The 20,302-nt window shown below is 34.3% G+C and overlaps 3 protein-coding genes across 9 annotated transcripts in view; 2 read left to right on the top strand and 1 right to left on the bottom strand.

Annotated features, from left to right (window-relative positions):
• Positions 1-368: 368 nt before the first annotated feature.
• Positions 369-3,469, bottom strand: LOC117212588 (protein-L-isoaspartate O-methyltransferase domain-containing protein 1-like). 4 transcript variants are annotated; one of them, XM_033457506.1, is made up of 6 exons: positions 3,359-3,444; positions 2,959-3,208; positions 1,983-2,312; positions 1,783-1,917; positions 1,456-1,707; positions 369-1,371 (listed from the first exon to the last, which is right to left on the bottom strand). In XM_033457506.1, the coding sequence occupies exons 3-6, from the start codon at positions 2,287-2,289 to the stop codon at positions 455-457; spliced, it is 1,611 nt and encodes a 536-aa protein (XP_033313397.1). In that variant the 5' UTR covers positions 2,290-2,312; positions 2,959-3,208; positions 3,359-3,444; the 3' UTR covers positions 369-454. The 4 variants fall into 4 exon arrangements, with proteins under 4 accessions (XP_033313397.1, XP_033313403.1, XP_033313412.1 ...); XM_033457512.1 differs by lacking the exon at positions 3,359-3,444 and adding an exon at positions 3,282-3,349; XM_033457521.1 differs by lacking the exon at positions 2,959-3,208 and having other exon boundaries at positions 3,359-3,469.
• A 1,678-nt stretch (positions 3,470-5,147) lies between these two features.
• Positions 5,148-14,000, top strand: LOC117212533 (lethal(3)malignant brain tumor-like protein 3). 4 transcript variants are annotated; one of them, XM_033457435.1, is made up of 17 exons: positions 5,148-5,266; positions 8,020-8,227; positions 8,927-9,221; positions 9,316-9,555; positions 9,628-10,262; positions 10,344-10,503; positions 10,591-10,762; positions 10,844-11,024; positions 11,107-11,293; positions 11,370-11,587; positions 11,666-11,894; positions 11,986-12,175; positions 12,265-12,386; positions 12,465-12,828; positions 12,906-12,980; positions 13,061-13,370; positions 13,452-14,000. In XM_033457435.1, the coding sequence occupies exons 1-17, from the start codon at positions 5,241-5,243 to the stop codon at positions 13,575-13,577; spliced, it is 3,738 nt and encodes a 1,245-aa protein (XP_033313326.1). In that variant the 5' UTR covers positions 5,148-5,240; the 3' UTR covers positions 13,578-14,000. The 4 variants fall into 4 exon arrangements, with proteins under 4 accessions (XP_033313326.1, XP_033313317.1, XP_033313339.1 ...); XM_033457426.1 differs by having other exon boundaries at positions 5,151-5,266; positions 11,095-11,293; XM_033457448.1 differs by lacking the exon at positions 5,148-5,266 and adding an exon at positions 5,305-5,453 and having other exon boundaries at positions 11,095-11,293.
• A 484-nt stretch (positions 14,001-14,484) lies between these two features.
• The window catches only part of LOC117212676 (fringe glycosyltransferase-like), a 57,898-nt gene continuing 52,080 nt past the window's right edge, over positions 14,485-20,302 (top strand). Inside the window, exons 1-2 of the mRNA XM_033457630.1 lie at positions 14,485-15,579; positions 16,517-16,756. Coding sequence (XP_033313521.1) covers positions 15,286-15,579; positions 16,517-16,756 — 534 coding nt within the window. The 5' untranslated portion in view covers positions 14,485-15,285. The remainder of the gene's footprint in view (positions 15,580-16,516; positions 16,757-20,302) is intronic.

Here is a 20,302-nt window from a genome sequence, read left to right as displayed (position 1 = left end):
TGTGTGCATTAAGATTTCTGGGGAAAAAGAAGCAGTAGGATTATATTTATGTAAATATCGATGGATATGTGCATGTGAAATATTTTTAAAGATATTGGTGATTACTTACGATGATATTTATTTTTATTTTGTTGCGTGATTATTTGTATAATGAGATAACTACTGATTCACAATGAGGTAAATAAGAGATAAGATAAGAATAGATAATTGTAATGCTGATTTAAATAAAAGACAGTATGGATTTCTGTATCATGCACTCTTTGGTTCAAGGACTTGTTAAGTCTCGGTTTGAGAGAAAGAGACAAAGAAAGATGTAGAAAGTAACATCAGTGATTATTCCATGTAAACTATTGGCGTGAAATTAAGTCATCTGTATGTGTATATATATATATATATACATATATTTATTTATTTAAATTAGATTAATATGATTCGTGTATGTAATGTACTTATATTACAGATTACGATTATAATTTAGGTACAACTTTGATGAGAAAGGTAATGGTAACTCATGTATTTTCTCTTTCATATACGTAGAAAAGGCATTACTGTTCACGTAACGGGCTTCTACTGTTTCTTGGTCATGGGGGCTATTGGAAGGTTCGATGTCCATCGGTTCCGCCATGTCCGGAGGATCGACAGGTTCTGAGTCTGACTGACCGGTATTCGATCTAGGGCTATTATCTTCGTTGCTCAAGTTTACGTCTTCTACGATACTGCTGTCCGTTTTCTCCCGTTTAGCCATTTTTTTACGCTGAACAAAAGTCTCGTCCTGTTCTGTTTCGCTATCACTGTCACTTATATTCAACAACGTTTCAGTATGTTTCAGTAAATTCAAATAGGTTTCGCTGACATTGGTGAAATTCTGTACCTCTGCTTTATTCTCAGGTTTTGCATCTGTCGAATTGGAAGTAGTCTGTACATTGCTTGATTCTTCTGTCCGCGAAACGGACTTATTACTATCCGAAGAATTTTCAGGATTCTGATTGTTCCAGTCAACGTTATCATTACTGTTTACTACTTGCCTATTCTGTCTTTCGTTCATGTTACACAGTAAGATAGCTCGTACTTGAGCAGTTGCGTACAGATCTCTAGGATCAGTGTTTACACTGAGCAACATGCATACCCTTCTCGTAAGTGCATCACCTTCATCTGACGCTGATTCATCCAGCACCGATTCATCAGATTCTCTCATCACAGGAACTAGAAATCTTGTTAAGGGGGTTTGCTGTGGAGGACCAAATCTTCGCCGTTCTAATAGAATTACTTTTTTCGTTTCCAGATCTTTGTGTTCCTTCCATACATTTCTCCGCAAACAGTACCTGATCTTACCTCTGCATAGTTCTTGTAAAGATAATGGAGCACATTCAGCTGCAATACACACAAATAATAATGTAAAATGATTTACAAATACTACTCTTTTTATCTTGTTTTAAAATAAATAAATATACATACGTAAGTGGAATAACGGTTGCTCTGAAGTAGTAGGCACGACTAACTTTGCGAACGATACGGGAAGCATTTTAAACTGTATCCAAGTATTTTCATCTATTCTGAGTACACGTAGCAAATGATTTTTAAACGGCATTACGAGGATACCTCCGACACATACAAATTGTTTAATAAATCCTTCGTAATTTTCGGGACATGCTGCACCACAATATACTCTGTCATACTGCCTACCAGGTGCAACATTCAGACAATTCCCTGTTAAATGTATAGTTACATGACTCTTTTCTGTTCTCACAGGAGTCATATATAAGTAAATTCTTTATGCATCACCTTGTATAAAAACTGGTTCACAAAAATCAAATTCATCCAGTGCTAATGACTTCTGCTTAAATTCTTCTAGTCGCTCGTACGCATAATTTAAACAATCTTCGTGCAACTCAATACCATGATTTGTTCCATGTTGGTCTAAGAAAGGTACAAAGATATCATGAATATTCTATATTGATCTAGTAAAGGAGCAGTGTTCTTACCCAATATGAGTCCTGCCATTGTACTGAGATAACCAGTTCCTGATCCAAGATTTAAAAAGCTCAATCCTGGTTCCAATGAAAGGCTTTCCATCACCTCGCTATATACACATGGTGCAGATAAATGAATGTTACCATGTTTCCAGGCAAGATCATTGTAAGCTCTTTCTCTGTGAGATGGTAAAACATAGTCTGCTCTATCAATAGCTCTAAATACTTTTTCCACTTTTCTTGTTCTTATATATCCAGATTTCATTAAGTTATCAACTAATTCATCGTTATTTTGTCCACTGCTTACAGCTGCCCCCATTATTACAAGTTTACAAAAGATCTCTGCAACAAACATTCAATATGTTAATTAAATATTTATTGTATTTTTAAATATTTTTGCACTTATATCAACATATTAAAGTAACATACTTTAAATATAATTATATTTTTGTTGCCACTTATATAATAGTTATTATTTTGTTACTATATTGACAACTTTTATTGGAGAACTTTTAAAGGCAAAGTGGATTTATATCGATATAGCAATCGCAACACTGTATTGTTGTTTGACTTTAAAAATAACTTACCAGGTCAAAGTATAGTATATTATTTACAATTATTAAAGTTCATATAAATATGGATAATGTGATAAATAATAATCTACCAAAATATATATTCATCTGATAAGAATGAAATTCCAATACCAAATATATTATTTTATTATGAATACGATAGCGAATGTGTGTGTCTACTTTTACGTGTCAAAATATAACATGATAGGATTACGTCAAAGTGCGTTGCATATATATACATACAAAACCGAATAAAGTATATATTTAAGTCTTACAAAGCGGAAAGTCGTATTCAATAATAATAACATAAATTAAATAATAAATTACGTATTCGTATAAAATAAATATCGATACTACAAATTTGAGAGAAATGCACATAAAATTTTCGCAGTGTTCTCGTCAAAACGTTCCCTTACCAGATGAAAACACTATGCTCAATGACAGTGAATAATGGAGTCGATGCTAAGTCGGAAAAAAAATCTTTCGGTGCCTCGAGTTAGCTTATTATAATGCACACAGTATCACGCATCGTAACATATTTTGCGACAAAAGACTGGATTTACTGCTTATGTCTTCTGTTTTGGTAAGTACAACAATCCATCAAGTCCATCAGCTGATAGAACAAAACACGAACTGTCTCTACGCCATTGTACGTTTCCAACTATTCTATAACATAATATAATATATATAAGTTACATGTCCACGGACAAGTTTCACGGAATAAAATTCGATCAATTACGAGCATCAACCTGCCCCTTATTATCTTTCCGAATTTTTTCTCGATCGCACAAAATACTTTTTCGATCCGTTTTTTACCTTTTCCTTCAAAATGCGTATGCGTGTTAATCGGCCTTTTCGAAGCGTATGACAGTGCCGTCGCCACGGGTGGAGCCCCTTACCACGGGCGAGGGTAAGGTTCGTAATGTCATAAGGTGTAGTTTACAAATCAGTCGCTAGCCATGGAGCGCTACGATCTAGAGGTTAATGAAAGCAATACACTGGGTGTCTCGCAGTTTACTATGCAATCTTTGCCAGTGTGTTTTATAGGTAGAAATAGGACTAAAATATCATGTTTCAAAAAGTTCATAAATGTTTTATTAAAAAGTTATAACAAAAATATGAAACGTAAAACGTACATACTTGCGCATACATTTCGAAGTATCATTCGCCTTTATTAATGCAAAGTTAATATCGATGTGCTATTGAATTTGCTATAAACTGAATTTCATAACGATTTTGTCTTACTTCTTTATAGCGTACGTTTATCCTCGTACAGTAGAATCTGGTAGAATCATGCTTAAGAATAGTAAACATATACGTTATACATATATCAACACGTTAGAGGAAGATTATTGACTTACATAATTTTGTTATAATTTTTTAATAAAGCATTTATAGATTTTTTGCTATATGGCATTTTAGTCTCATTTTTACCTATTGAATATACCAATAAAGTTTATACACTAAAGTAAAATACAGAACATAGTAAGGGATACAAGTCACACTCCTGACATGAAGCGCCTTGCTCTTTAGTGGACAAACTAACGTTCGCTAAATTCACTAAGAGCTTTGTTCCCGTTACGGGAGTTAGATCTGTGTATACTATCGTGCCCCTTACACGGCTTCCATTTCCCCTCCTGCCTTCATCCCTATAAGACAAAGAGGGTTTAGAGAGAGATCTCCGATGGGATTTCCCTCTTCTTCTAACTTTCTCTTCAAACAGAAAACAATACGCGGGAAGTGTTTGTATTGGGCGCAAGTCTATAGCACGGTATTAGCTAGCATTTCTGTACCATGGTAACGAAACTAGAGTGAGAAAAGACTCTCCAAGCTCCGAAACTCAGCTTGGACTCTACTGGCGTGTAACATCGAGCGCAAGCGTTTACGTACTCTTTGACATATGTTTCTCAAATACGTAAATATGTATGTACATTTATATGCGTAAATGGATCTATACTTACATATACATATAGATTCGCGCATATTTATAATCAAGCGATTCCTAAGCTTCGGTAAACCGAACGCTTTTCAATCGTTATACGATTCTTCGAATATGTGATAATGAATTTACTGTAGTGAATTAAATCTACGATGAATATATGCATACCGTATGGAAATTTTATAGTTGCCACGTTAAAAATAAGGAGACTGTCGTTATGGACGCGCAGCAGGAAATAAGCGTCCCAATGTAGTCGACAATTCCATTAAATTTGTTATATACTACCTACTTCTATTTTTTATTTCGATCGATACCGAAGAGCGTAACGTTTAATTCTTGTTTTACGGGGCCAAAAACATAAATTACTTTTACTTCGATTTGGTTGATGCGAAGAACTTGAAATATTATTTTGCAAAATTGAAAGTGGAAACAATTTTTTAACTTTTAATATAATTTTTGTATGAAAATAAGCGAAAGAATAATTACGATCATTCGTTGCTTTATATATTCGTGGATTAATTGTACGCGAGTTGTATTTTGTTCATAGAAAAAAGATTATATTTGTAAATTAAATTTACTTTGACGTTTGAGAGGTGATAGCCAAAAAACTTTTATTACATGCTATTAAATACATATTTCTGAAACAGAAACATTTTTATCTTATTCTATTTTATGCGAACAAATGTGAATGAGCCTTTACAGCAGAAGCAACATGGGTCGATGCGCATGCGCAGTTAGAGTGATATCGTCTCTTCGCATATGATGGCGACTGACAACTTTAAAACGTGAGTTTATTATCATATAATTTCTTATGTTTACAATGTGCTGTTCGCGTGTAAAATATGACAGTGATAACATTAAATATTCAGTTGTTTGTTAGTCAAGTAATTTTTTTCTCACGATCGACGTTCGATAGATTATATCCTTAAAATTACCGCTCATAATTCGTTAGACCAACATTCACTTATCCTAGTAAGTATACCTATAAAGCTTCCCGTAACTTCTTGCATTGGTGTACTTGCAAAAAGTTGTAAAGTATTTATGAATGAATGTAACGTGTACAAACTTCTTAATACAAATTACCACGATTATCATAATAATCTTTACTTATATTCTTTTTCAACTTAGCTCCACTCATATAGAAATGTACTTAAAATATTATGACTTGGAGCTTTGATAGTGATTATACCTACATATTCATAAGATCAATTTATACCGATAAAGTAAAAATAATGAATTAGTTTTGTTTTCTTCGTATCTTTGAAAACTTTTTTAATAACCTCGATGCCTCGTAGACTAAATATCTCGTACTTTATTAAAATATACATATTCTACTGTTATTGCTCATAAAATAACAAAGGTATTCGTAATCTTAACGTTGTATAATTAAAAAAAAATCTATTTTCATTCAGGATTATCTACTTTATACTATTTTTTACAAATTTAAAATATATTTATAAATCGTATTTATGTCGTATTGTTATCGTTATTAGTAATTTATATCAAGTTTATATGTTATTAAAAACTTTAATAAATGTGATGCTAACAATATTTTTTTACAAATTTTTATCTCTTTCAGACGTAAATTTATAAAATTCCAGTACTGTAATCATAATCTGATAGTTGCAAATTCATTATACAGAGCAATAATATATATCGAGCATTAAAAATGTTAGCTTTTATATTTTAGAGGTTAATGCAGAAGTATATCGAAATCGAAACTTGAGTATTTGCTTAATGTGCGAAATGAATATATCAATTATCATTTTCTATGAACTAATATAAATGATATTTTCGCGTATGGTACAGTAGAAAATATTGATCGTCAAATTTAATAATTTTATCAAGAGCTCGTCGGAAATTACTGTTTCAAAGGCAGAATCCTTTTCACCAATTACACGTACTGCTACGTTTAACCAATCCAACTACGATAACAATACGACGTCACGCGACAACCCTCTGCCATTGGTCAAAATCAACAACTATGAAAATAAAATAATAAAATTTAACATGTACAACTACACTTAAAGCATGTCTGAGTCGGATACATTTCGTATCATTTTGATTAAATTACCGATACCTTGGTGAATTTCAATTTTCAAAATCCAATGCGATAATCTGTTAAATAGTGACAAGTATGTGACTCGCCGTTTTAAAAAAAAATTCAGCTTGGTTCAGCTCGCATTGATCAGCGGAACGCAAATTGGTTTTACTTTTTTTTTGGGTTGATATTTGCGCGGGAGATTCGTGAAAGGATGCAGGCGAGAAAAGTTTGCCCGCGAAAAGGCAGTAGATTAAATAAAAAAAAACTTTGTTACGTGGTATATAGTTATCGATCGACAGTGCATGATCCTTGAATGATTTCAAAATTACTCATACTTGGGAAAAATCTGTATATCCGATGCGGTTAATAGTGTATCGAGAATGTTACGATTGGTCGAAATTGTGAACTTGCTCTTCAGTGTAACTCCGATTAACCAATAGGAAGCGGCCTGTTGCGCCGTCGCTACTACAGTTAGAACCTATGAGGATATAAGCTGTAGCGTACGTAGAATGAAGGCTCGAACGCTTAAAAAATATGTGAAACTAATCATTTAAAATTCACTGGGATTTCAACTTGGTTCGTTCTTCGTTTATGTCGTGTTAATTGTTTGCGTTACCCTGAGAATCCCTGGGAATCCCGCAAGAGATGATCAGTTTTATATAGTTTGATCCATCCCCTTATTTCAGTGAAAAGTGTGCGTGCGTGCGCGTTGTGTTCTTCAAGTGATTCGTGATGCGCGTTGAACGATTTGCAAAAGTGCTTCAATAAAAATACCTGCGGTGTAACTGTTGAAACTCTTAACTTCCGAGGATTTATGGTGTTCCATAGAATGTATGGAATAAATTGTTGGCTAACTGATGCATTTGAAAGCGTGAAAATTAATAACGTAACTACACTGAACGATATTTGTTCGGCGCGTGTTTCAAATTGTGTTGGTGATTCTCTTAACGCCCAGTTATGGCTATCCGGGATACCATTGCATTAGTTATTAAACTTTGCATATTCAAAAATTGCAGTTATTTGCAAATTATGTAACTAGTAACAATTCTACTTGGTGATAGGAGATATTATATTATATACTGTTAGGTTTGTAGAATTACAAAATATTTTCACTTGTCTATTTTTTTTCATTCCATTCATCGTACGACATTCTTTAGATATTAATTCATTTTTTAATAAAAAGATGTTTTGTTATCATTTTGCCTATTCAATCGTTTTTTTTTTTTTTAGAACAACTTTCAAAAATCAATTTTTTAATTATAGATAAGATTTAAATGATTAGATCATTTAAGTTGCTTTTATCTTTTAATCTTTTAGTTATGTTTTTATACATTTGTGTTATAATATAATATAAATAAGTAAACAGAATTTTCTGAGAATATGATGTTGATTGATGTTCTTGAATGTTCTTATGATGATTTGAATCGTTAAATGTACAAAGTGAGTTTCTTTATACAATTTATAAAAATATATTGTATTATGTTTTTTCAACAGAATGGAAGAAGAAATAGTAGTAGATGATGTAGATGAGAATAGTAGTACGGAGATTCCTCAGTCAGATGATCCAACAACACCCGTTATGCCTTTATTATATATTCAGCAAAGTAAATTACGTTCGGCTCCACCAACAACCACAAATCAGACTTTGGTTTCACCTAATGCTACTCAATTGGCTGCTATTATCAATCCAGTCAATAATCAGGTAATTTGTTAATATCCTTATCTTGAATGAGATAGCTTGAGTTTTCAGGACAGAATATTATTTTCTCTTCATATTAAATATAATATAACACCAAAAAATTTTATAATAAAATTTGAATATATTTTTAATATTCATAATTTTATAATCTTACATAAGTAGAATAATATATTATACTGTATAGTACAATAAAGTGTATAGTTATAGTATATAGGTCAGAGTAACCTATAATTATATAAAATGATCCAGTATAGTTGTGGTACTTTAAGAATGTCTTGTTAACTATAGTTTTATTATTTCATATGTAAGTGAATATGGAATATACACATGTAGAGTGTAAAATTCTATTAGATTCCATGTATAGGTGATAGCAGTGAATAGTGTACACCTTTATAATAAATATAGATCTGTTCAATATACTTGCTATAGTGGATAACAAGTAGGAAAGTATAAATGACATTAAACATTACTTTTATAACCATTGAGATATTGTATCGTAGTATATGAAAAATATTTCAAATATTTCTTAAAGACACAAATTTGTAAATATGTACGGAGTGGCACAAAATTAGATAATTTTTAATGATCAAATGACACACGATTAAACTGTATTAAGACATCAAGTTTATTTAATCAATTTTTTGGTGATTTGTAAATTATTTTAATGTCATCAATGAACTATTTATTTTATTTTAATTACAGATTGTTACTGGACAGAACAAAGTGTTTATACAAGGGCCAAGTCAGGTTACTACTTCTCAGAATAAACAACATATTGTAATCCATCGACCAATTAATACTGTCAGTACCACAACTAATTCGCAAGGGCAGAAACATATATTGCTTAGAAAGTCCAATGCATCTACTGCTCAGATAGTGCCCTTAAGTACCACTCAGGGAAATCAAACCAATGCACAAGCAGGCAAGCATACCTTTGCATATCTTGGAACTCTCATTAAACCAAATAAATCGCGGGAATCTGTTGTTATTCCAGCAGGTGACTATTTTATTTTCATAATAAAATTATGAGTAATAAAAAGGATACTTTTTATTGATGTAATCTTAATTTGCTTTTTCATATAATTTATTAGGAGCTCTAACTACAACTCAGATAGCTAAACCAAAATTAGTGATAGCACCAGTTATATCACAGTTAGCTCAAACTTCGACTAGTACTACTACAGGATCTCAAAGTCAACCTCCGAAACACATGGCTAATTTATTATTACCAGTCAGCATACCCCAACAAAGCGGACCTACTAAATCCAATATGTTTAATTTAAAAATTAACAATGGCCAAATTAATGCAGAAAGTAAAGGAACTATTACAGGTAAATACTTGAAAGCGTACTTCATTGTATTGTTAAATTTGAATTAACTATTCCCTTCTTTTTATATTATAGTATTACGGGAGTCAAAAACTACAAATTCGGCTACACATCCACCTCCTTTGCATCCTATTGCAAAAATGAGTTTACTAAACGCAAATAAAGGAAATAACAATTCTACAGACAGTATAAAAATTACAGAAAATCCAGATTCCGCAGTTATTACCCCTATTCCGAAAAAAGACGACGCTGGTATGCCTGAGAAGCGAAAAAAGACGATAAGCAATATATTAAGAGGATCGAGTGAAAAACGAATGAAAAAACAAAATCTTCCAAAGTCTACTCAAGAGAGTATAGTTGATGTAAGCTATGCACTAAGTAGTCCGGAATCAGAACAAGATAAGGATAAGAAAGTGCAAAATGATGATGACATTACATTGATTAAAGTAGTTCCTAGTGAAGATAAAACTGTGAAACTTACTACTAATACTAATGTCGATGACGATATAAAAATCGAAATTATTAAAACACGCACAAGCTGTGGCATTGAATCATTAACAGACAATAAAAGTGATAGTAAGATTAATATAAGTAATCATGAAGACTTGAAAGATCATTTAAATGCAACACATAACGATTCTAATTTCGATGCGGCGAAAGTTTTAGATTGGAAGGACGGTGTTGGTACTCTTCCAGGAAGTACATTAAAGGTATGACCATATAACATTAGAAAATTAATTTTTGATGTCATGGTTTAATAAAATAGCGAATAAATTTATTATATTTCATAGTTTTGTATGAATGAATTTGGTATTATGGAAGTAGTAGATGAAGACGAAAACAACAAACAAGGTAAAGATTGCATTGGCGACAAAGAGAATGTTTGTTCGACACAGAATTCTTCCAAGTCTACCCCTGTAACTGTTAATAATATAAACAACGAAAAGAAACGTAAGTATTAACAATGTGAATATGCATATTTTCTTTCAAAGAGTGGAGGAAGGTTTCATTCGAATGTGACCGAGTTTATTTTTATAGCCGATGATAGAAAATCGAGGACTGTTTCGGCGGATACAATGTACCATTGTGAAGGCTGTGGATGTTACGGACTAGCTGCAGAATTTGAAAGTCCGATATCGTGTGGTCCATCATGTACGGAAATAATAGAAGCCAAGAAACAGCCTCCGACGCGAAAAGAAAAAGACTTGAAGTATGTTGTTCGATATAAAGTTTTCTAATATTTAATTAAATATATACTTTTTTTATAAGTTTATTTTTATTTTATTGACAGAGATCTACGCGCGAAACGGAAACGTAAAAGATTACTTCAAGAACAGCAACAGTCTAAAGAAATAGAAGAGAAATCTGAAGACAAAGGACAAGAGAAGGTGAAATCTGAGACAGACGAGGATACAAAGGATACTATTACAGGAATAGATGAAGAGAGTCAAGGAGATAACACTGAATCGAAGGTACTTGTGACTAAATTTTCCTTTTACAATCATTGAAACATACTGCTTATAAATGTGTCTCTGTATTCAGTATCCTTGGCAGACAGGCAAACTCGGATTTTCATGGTCTAAGTATCTTGAACATTGTAAAGCAAAAGCAGCACCCGTTAAATTATTCAAAGACCCCTTCCCGTATGCAAAAAATCATTTCAAAGTTGGAATGAAATTAGAAGGAATAGATCCTGAACACCCATCACGATATTGTGTTCTTACGGTTGTTGAAGTAGTAGGTAAGTTATTTCACTTTCCTCTTCTTATATTCAGTCTATAACAACATACTCAGTTTATTTATTTGGATAATTCCAGGTTATCGAATACGTTTGCATTTCGATGGATATGCAGAAAATTACGATTTTTGGGTAAACGCAGACAGTATGGATATCTTCCCGGTTGGCTGGTCAGAAAAGAATGGACATCGATTAGACCCACCGAAAGGTTACGTAGCTAGTAATTTTAATTGGAACGCATATCTAAAAATTTGCAAAGCTACTGCAACGCCAAAAAATATTTTTTCAAATAAAAGTGTAAGTGCCAATCAATTTTTAATCAAACGATTTATTTTTTAATTTCATGAACTTCACCAATATACCTTACTATTTTAGTCAGTATGTCCAACTGGTTTCCGCGTAGGAATGAAATTAGAAGCGGTAGATAGGAAGCATTCTTCTTTGGTTTGTGTAGCAAGCATAGCAGGCCTAATGGATTCCCGTATATTAGTTCATTTTGATTCTTGGGATGAAGTGTATGATTATTGGGCGGATGCAAGTTCTCCATACATTCATCCAGTGGGATGGTGTCATCATAATGGTCATAGTCTAACGCCACCAAATAGTAAGCGAAATAATATGTATTCGATTTTTATATTTTTGTATCTTCTTCCGGAAAAAACTATGCATGTAAAAATTCGAATCTATTGTTTCAGATTATAAAGACCCTAAATCTTTCACATGGGATGCGTATCTTAGGGAAAGCCGTTCCATGGTCGCGCCAGCGAGAGCTTTTAAACAACGACCACCTTGCGGATTTAAGCGTGGAATGAAATTAGAAGCGGTTGATAAACGCGTGCCTCAACTTATAAGGGTAGCAACAGTTGAAGACGTAAAAGATCATATGTATGTAAATTACAAATATTTATTTTTATCTTAAAATTAAGTGGAGCGCAGTACAATTATTTGTATATGTATATATTTTTGTTTTACAGGCTAAAAATACGATTCGATGGATGGCCAGAAAATCATGCTTATTGGGTCGACGACGATTCCCCTGACATACATCCCATGGGTTGGTGTATGAAAACGGGTCATCCTTTGGAACCACCATTAAGTAAAAATTTTTTAAATATTTTTATACCTCTCGTGTTTTTATATTCTTACTCTAAATATATATTACTGTCTCCTATAGCTCCAGATAACTTAAATGACAGGCCTGAGTGTGGAACGTATGGCTGTAAAGGAATAGGGCATGTAAAAGGGCCTAAATATGCAACCCATAACTCTGCATCTGGATGTCCGTATTCACCTCAGAATCTTCATAAAGTTAGGCAATTAGCCGATAGACTTAATCTGAAGCACGAGACTTGCGACTTTGAAGATGATGTACAGGATAGACCAAAATTAGAAAAAGCAGACAAAATAAAAATGGAAAAGTCTGAGAAATTGGAGAAGCCATTGTTTTCGGAGGAAAGATTAATGAAGACTGAGAAAGACATTAAACAAGAAGATGGAGATTTCTCTGACAAGAATGACAAATCAGAAAATTCGGAAAAGTAAGCTATACAAATATTCTGCATTATATTATACATTGTTGTAATTGCTATGTATATGAGTAATTCATAATTTACAGGTCTAATAAATCGAAACATCATCACAGTGACGGACAAACGGATGATGACGAACTTTTAAGAAAGAGAAAGAAAAGGTTCACTCATGACTATATTTCTTGCATTTATAAACGTACATGTATCTATAACTAACTTGTGTATTTTTATACTTTTATAGACGACAGGTTTCTGAAGAACCTTTATATTCCCTTTCGAATTCATATGGTGACTCGTCGCTAACTACTATACCCTATGCTGCAAATATGCCTGATAAACAATTACGTACAGAATTGTACCAATCCGTTTACAATCCTGGATATAATCCGTTACCGGATTCGCCGCATATATGGGCGAAACATAGCAATGCTTTAAACAGGGTAGTAGCGAAACAGAACACGAATCCTCGAAGGTGGTCGAACGAAGAAGTTATCAAATTTATACAGAGCCTTCCCAATTGTAAAGAAGTAGCAAATATCTTTAGGCAGCACGTAAGTATTTAAAAAAAAGGAATGGAATGTAATACAATTTATTATATTCAAACTATTTAATCTCGTATTTAATGTTTATAGAATATTGATGGTGAAGCATTTTTAATGCTGACTCAGGAGGATTTGATATCGCTATTGGGATTGCGTCTCGGACCTGCGATTAAGTTGTACAATAGTATAGTTCTTTTACGTCGAAGAGCAACGTGAATGATGTGCGATGAACGTACATACAGTTGGGTTTTAAAGAGTGCAAAGTGGCAGCTATTATGACGATTGCGTCAGATGTATTTATTTAAAATAAAGGAGAAGAAGCTTGGAATCATTGGGATAGAAATGTATCTTCTGTCGCAATTAGGAATATTGATTTACAAATGCAGAGAAAATTTGTAACAAATCCTAATTTGATGATACAAAAGACATTTGTTAAAGTGAAAGATGATCGTATGTTTGAAGTTGAAATGGACGATTTTTATCGATTTGTGATCAGGAGATGTAACTATAGCTCGAATGGACGCTCATGATGAAGTACTTACGATTGTCTGTTTTAATTTTTTTCTTATACTGTAAAGTGCATTGAATCATGTACAAATGTAAATACTGACGATCTTAATAATTAAATATTGTAATACAAAAATATAAGCAGTCTTTTATGAAGGAATCTACACCTGACCTGCGATACTCATATTAATAACTTTACACCTATAAACACACATCCTCTGAAATTTTTAGAATGAATTTATCCAAAATAACAGTAACATATTTATATAACGTATATAATATTTCAAATATTTTGCAATTGATACCTTATCTTCACTACATATAAAAGATATATGAAAGAAACAATGAACGAAAGTCAATTCAGATAAATAAAACAACTGTATAAAAAATGTATTTTATAAACAAAAGATCCAGATTCAAGAATGCAGACTGTATAAACAAGTTAAGTTATAAACCAGAAGTTAACACACAATGTTTATTTATTAAAAAATGAAAGCAAAGTAAGGTAATAATTTTTACAATTGCTTATTTCATTTATTGTTTATTGATTTCTAATCGATATAGAAATTTATTAAATTATTAATCGGATCAACGTACAACGAAGAGGCGGTGCTCTATTTAAAACGCGCCCCCCTTCCCATTCGTTCTAGACATTGTGCCACTCTCCAGGTCGCTCTCCCACCACGCCGGCCAAGTGGCTGCTATGGCGATGTTTACAGCGTAGTCACGACGACTGGCCATGTGTTCAGTCGGTGGCTTGTCGCGCGCCGTGCAGTATTACGTTTTGGTGCGTGTTCGCCTCGTGACTCTTCGTATATCTCCGCTTCACAAAAGCGTTCCCGTGTGACAACCATTTGATTGTCAAACACTCGCTGCTCTTCTACAGGTTGTCCTGAAATTATTTATAGTACAACGATACAAAAAAAAGGAACAATCAATTATAATCAATTTACAAAAGTATTATATAGTTTTTCATGATAGATTCGCAAGACGAATTGTTTGAAACACGAGATTATCGTTCAATTGAAATCTATAATTCTTCAAACAGAGATATCGATTTCGAAGTTTTAATCGATTTTCATAAATCGTTGACCGAATCAACAACAAATTAACGCGAAACGGAACGATGACATTGGTGGTGTCATCGATAATTAAATATAACGGAATAACCGAAATTTTGCAGGTTATCCTTTCAGTTAATTTACAAAGTGACAAGAAGGAACTTTCGATGGGACATTCGTGATCGTGTATTACAGTGAATCGAGTTACAGTTTACGTTATTCATTGTCATGCGCAGACGCGATCGTTTCGTACGACAAGTAGGCTAGATTTGATTATCAAAAGCGAACGATTTATTCGATATTTCGAAAGAGTAACACGGGAGTGACGCGCGGGAACGTGATTACTTTTGTATGTTATGACTGGCGTATTTTTCACGCGGCAGAAGGAGGGGAACGATGCAAGGTGGTTGCCGTTGATCGTTGGAGTTCGAGAAAAACGTGAAAATCACGAGGAAGAGGGGCGGTCGGTGAAATTCGGTGGTGGTGGGCCACAGGCTCGATTGTCGGTGATTGGCGCGGGATACGCCGGCACCGGAAGTGCTAAAATGCCCCGTAGCCTGCCGACTAGACGAGGTCTCCAGGCGTTGGCACTTGTTCTCGCCACTGCTTATGCTACCATTCTTCTTTATCAGGCTGTTGCACCCCGTCAGGTAAACGTTTTAATTTGTCTTACATATGTTAGCGATTATTCTTAATCTTAATAACAAGACGTGGCGTCTACTACCAAAGTTCAATTTTAACCCCTTTATTTCAGATCACTGATCGATTAGTGAATACAAATTGCATATAATATTTCAGTACTCCGCTTTAGAGTGTTAAACCAACAAATTATCAAGGTTAATAGCAATACCCACGGTGGATAGGAAAAGTATTTGCACATTAGTAATTACATTAGTAATTTATTAATTCAACGAGTGAGAATCCTCTGGTACAACAACATTAAACAAAATAAGTGCATAATTAATAGATGAGTAGCATTAACGGAGAATGGAACAAGGAAAAGGGAACGAAGAATAAAAACAATAGAATAAGGTAGATAGATAAATATATAAATAGAAGTAAATAAAGTACGGTTCAACGTATAAAATTAATTAGTTTCAAATATATCAAATTTCGTATCATTCGGTAGTAGATACTTTTATAAAACGATAAAGATTCGATATACTATAAAAATGAAACGTTGAACCTGATAAAGAAAAGCGTTTCTTTGGATAATAAGATTATGTGCAAATACTTTATGCAACTGTTATATCAATAGAAAAGATCATAAGGTAAGGGGTTAATCGACTTTAGTAATAAAGAGAGATGTCACTTCCAAATGACGTGTTAATTATTCTATTCTCGAAGCGCTATTCTCGGTAGCCAGTTATGTTAATCGAACGGTAAATCGAGTTCGAACTTGTTTCGTCGCGAACGTCGCGAGAGTAAACATTGCGTGAGCTCGCGTGCACGTGCTCGCTTCTTTTCCAAGAATTCTCGATCAGATTATCGTTCTATGCGTGCAATGTTTACAAAATAATACCGATCCATTATGAGCGTATCGCGGTTGGTTTTATACTTATGTGTGTGTATGGCATTGTTGCATAGTGGGTCGACGAGATGACGGTGGAAGTGAACAGTAGGAGCGTACTGGTGGAAGTGCCAGCTTCGAGGAGGATGCTGATCAACGAGGAATCTTCGGTGACACCTGCGATCGCGACTGCGACCATGGCACCGTTCACCACGAATCTCGACGACGTGTTCATCAGCGTGAAAACTACCAAGCATTACCATCACTCCCGTCTGCCAGCTATCATCAGCACGTGGTTTCAATTCGCTAAGGATCAGGTACGTGACAAATCCTTTCAAGCCTCTATGCTTCTACATGTCTACAGAATATTTTCCTAAGTCGTGGTTTGCGCTCTTGAGATATTTGTATTCTGCTTATTGTTGTATATCAGATCTGTATAGTTCATCTCTACGGTAATTTTGTAAGATTGCGATACTGGATTAGGTATAATACTAGATATAAGTAATATTACGTATTATATAATATGTTCTTATAAGATTCTATTGCGCTATACTTACTACATGCATACAGCCACTCGACGTACGTATATCTATGTAGAAAATCGATAAAGATGTACATACATACATATATACATGTACAATGTATAAATGTTTAGAACTAAGTTAAAAGCGTAGAAATTACTTTTTGTTAATATAGAAGAACGTAACGTTCTTAGAGATTTATAAATGCGAACAGCGAAGAAAGTCAACGAGATTTTATATTGTGTTCAGAAAGACGAGTGCTGCTGATGAACGAATAGTTATAAACGTGTATGCGATTGTATGCATATTGTACAGACGTAACATTAGACTCTTGTAAATTTTTACCAAGTTATTACCGATATCATTGGCCTTTCATTTCTACTTAATTAAATTCTACTCGTTGAGCGTCTTCTACCGGCCCGTCCAGGAAATTTTCCCAAACTCTTCGATGGCCAGTCCGCCACTGATTATAAGTAATACTGCAGTCTTAAAAAATCACCTGTTAGTATTAATTTATCCTATTAGTGGATCGTTTAGTTTGTCTTGCGTTTTGTTCTATCCAATTCGTTTTCTTATCGTCTAATTGGCAACGAATGATCGAGCAATTAGTTTTAGAATGTACACTTTGTTCGACCGTTGTAATTGAATCGTTACCATGTAATAGCTCATTTTTATCTCTATGTATTAACGAACAATACTTGAAGTAGTTTTCAGCGAAGAGTATTAATCGATTCTCGAAAAGAAAGTATTAATTCGTTAGACTGGATGACTGTTTAGAATAGAGGCCACTCTGTGTGCGATTTGTTACTGTTCGGTCGAGCATATACACGGCGGTTTTCAGCTTGATGAGCACTCGTCGTGGGAACGGGATTCTCTGTATTTCCGTTTTACCCTTTCCTTCTTTCTGCGTCTCTTGTTCTCCACCAACTTCCATTTACCGTGTACAGCGTTTTATTTGTGTGTTCAGCTCATGTTCTTGAAACAAACGAATTTTATGTACTCGTTTCTTCCAAATCCGTCTGTCCATCCGTTTTATTCGTTTCGTCCATCTCTTTCCGGTCTTCGTTGACTCTAAAACCTCCGTAAATATCCACCGGATAGCTAATTTAATAGCACAGCTGTGGTAGGTTTCGTTTATGAATTTTAGTAACCTTCGTACTACGTTCGTTCATTGCTCTTATTAAATATAAATCCATTTTGCAGAATTCTAGAGTCTCTCTGTATCTCTTGCTTCATGAACCTTTGCCCGCCACTCTATGTACGTGCATATCGAAGCAAATAATTTCAAATTTAGCACGGCACAGTGTAGCGTAGTTTACCGGTGGATTGCCGGCTTAAAAGTGTAGGTAGGTGGTAAGAAGGTCTAGGAACTCTCAACTTTCGCGATATTATCTTGCCACGACTAATTGCATGCATTGTACTTCCCCCCTGTTGCTCGGCCTTCCGCTCCCATCGCTACCGGCGACACTTCCTGGAACTAGCAGCCCAGAAAAGTCGCCGGAGGGCCGACTAATAATCGAGATTCTCAGGAATCGCGCATTCGAACGAATTATCCAGGGACCTAAAAGCTCGTTTCGGAGCACTCGTGTTCTCGAGGCGACGTAACATTTGCCCGTTACATTGTCGTCGGTGTTCTTTGAAGCGCTTAGCTCGTTTTGTTCAATGGATTCAGAGTAAAAGAAATTTGATTGAATTACGTCTTGGGGCAATATATCGTTATAACCTCGTCAAGGGTGGTCGATGAAAGCGATTAATTATCGTAGTAACTATCGACTTGCCGAAGGACGTTGGGTGTTTCAGTACGGTATTCGGTTACGCTATAATACAATAGGATAGGTCAGGATACGAGATAACGAGACCGTACATTTTTATGTATTCACAAAAAATTTGAAGGTTCAGAAATCCATAGAACATACGTGCAAATATATACAGGTGAGTCAATAAAAATTACCATTATTATTATTATACCAATAATTATCATCGGAAAATGTTTACAGTCATTGTATTTAAGCAGCCTGGTCAGACGAGTACATGTTGATTTTTTAATGTCTTGTATTATATTTTTATAACATTAGTCGATCCAACTGGACATTCCAATGAAAAACGATCGGTTTAGCAGCTATTTTGAATTTGAATTGTCAAATTTAATGTATGAAAGAGAAGCAAAGACGCGAGGCGGTATTCCTATGTTTTACGTTGCTTTGTCTTTCGTACATTCGCAAATTGAAGTATTAAAATATCTGCTAAACCAAAGATTTTTTTCACTATAAATATATCGATTCTTTTTTGTAGAGAATATCCAGCTGAATCGACTGACGTTATTAAGAGTGTACGGTGGTCGTTAAAACTCTCAGTCACCTTGATATCTCAAAAAATATAAACTATTGGAAGATTTAAGTGTACTCATATCACAGCAGACTGCTTAAACGCGATAAATTTCGCTTCATAAAGTCAATGGACAATGAGTTATTTCAAACGGTAGTTTTTACTCACTCACTATGCACCAGATATACATGGAAGCACTATGCTTGTTGTAATATTTACCGGATGAAAGAAGTCTCTGCCTACATTCTATTCTTTTTAGTTGTCCTCGTAGAGATGCGAATTTGAATGAACATTCGCAGTTTAGAAATAAGAATATAAGCGATATTCTAGACCTTCGGATATTTAAAAATATCTTAGCAAAAGCACTCGATGGTGTCAAAGATCTCAGTGTGAAATCGAGTTAATATGTGCAAGTACCTACGGCGATCTTCCAGAAACAAAAGCAGATTTCTCGTTTTACGTTCTATCCTTATTTCCAACGACGTTGCATGGTCTATGAGCAGGCAAGAAGGAATATTGGAAAATATCCTGATGCTCCTTTCATTTCACTTGTTTACGAATCCTCGGGAGAGAAATGATTTACGAAGAAAAGAGAGTTAGGTAGAAAAACGGACCACTGCCAGGTCTGACTGTATTGTTGACCTGTTGGTAGGCTCGTCTTAAATGTAAATGAAATTCTCTTCGGGTTGTTAACGTTGCTGCTGTAACGTCAATTCTTATTAGAAGCAGAATTTGTGCAGGTCTTCAGTCCGTACCCTCAATTACCCCAGGGATCCACCATAAACCTAAACTTTTAAAGTTTATTATTTCTGTTATCTGTTTGTTAATTTATTATTAATTACGGGAAAAGCAGGTAGTTACTTAATGGGAAAAACCCAATATTCGACTAACGAAAAAGCTGGTTTTTCCCACAAACAATATTACCTACTAGCCACGTTGGTAGGAGGCTTTCTCCTCCTATCTTCGTTTATTAACACGACCTATAACCAATTGACATCGTGGATCGTTACCCTTACT

The sequence above is a fragment of the Bombus bifarius genome, unplaced genomic scaffold, assembly GCF_011952205.1.
Source record: "Bombus bifarius isolate JDL3187 unplaced genomic scaffold, Bbif_JDL3187 scf7180000007970, whole genome shotgun sequence".
Lineage (NCBI taxonomy): Eukaryota > Metazoa > Arthropoda > Insecta > Hymenoptera > Apidae > Bombus > Bombus bifarius.
This window is presented reverse-complemented; position numbering and strand designations above follow the sequence as displayed.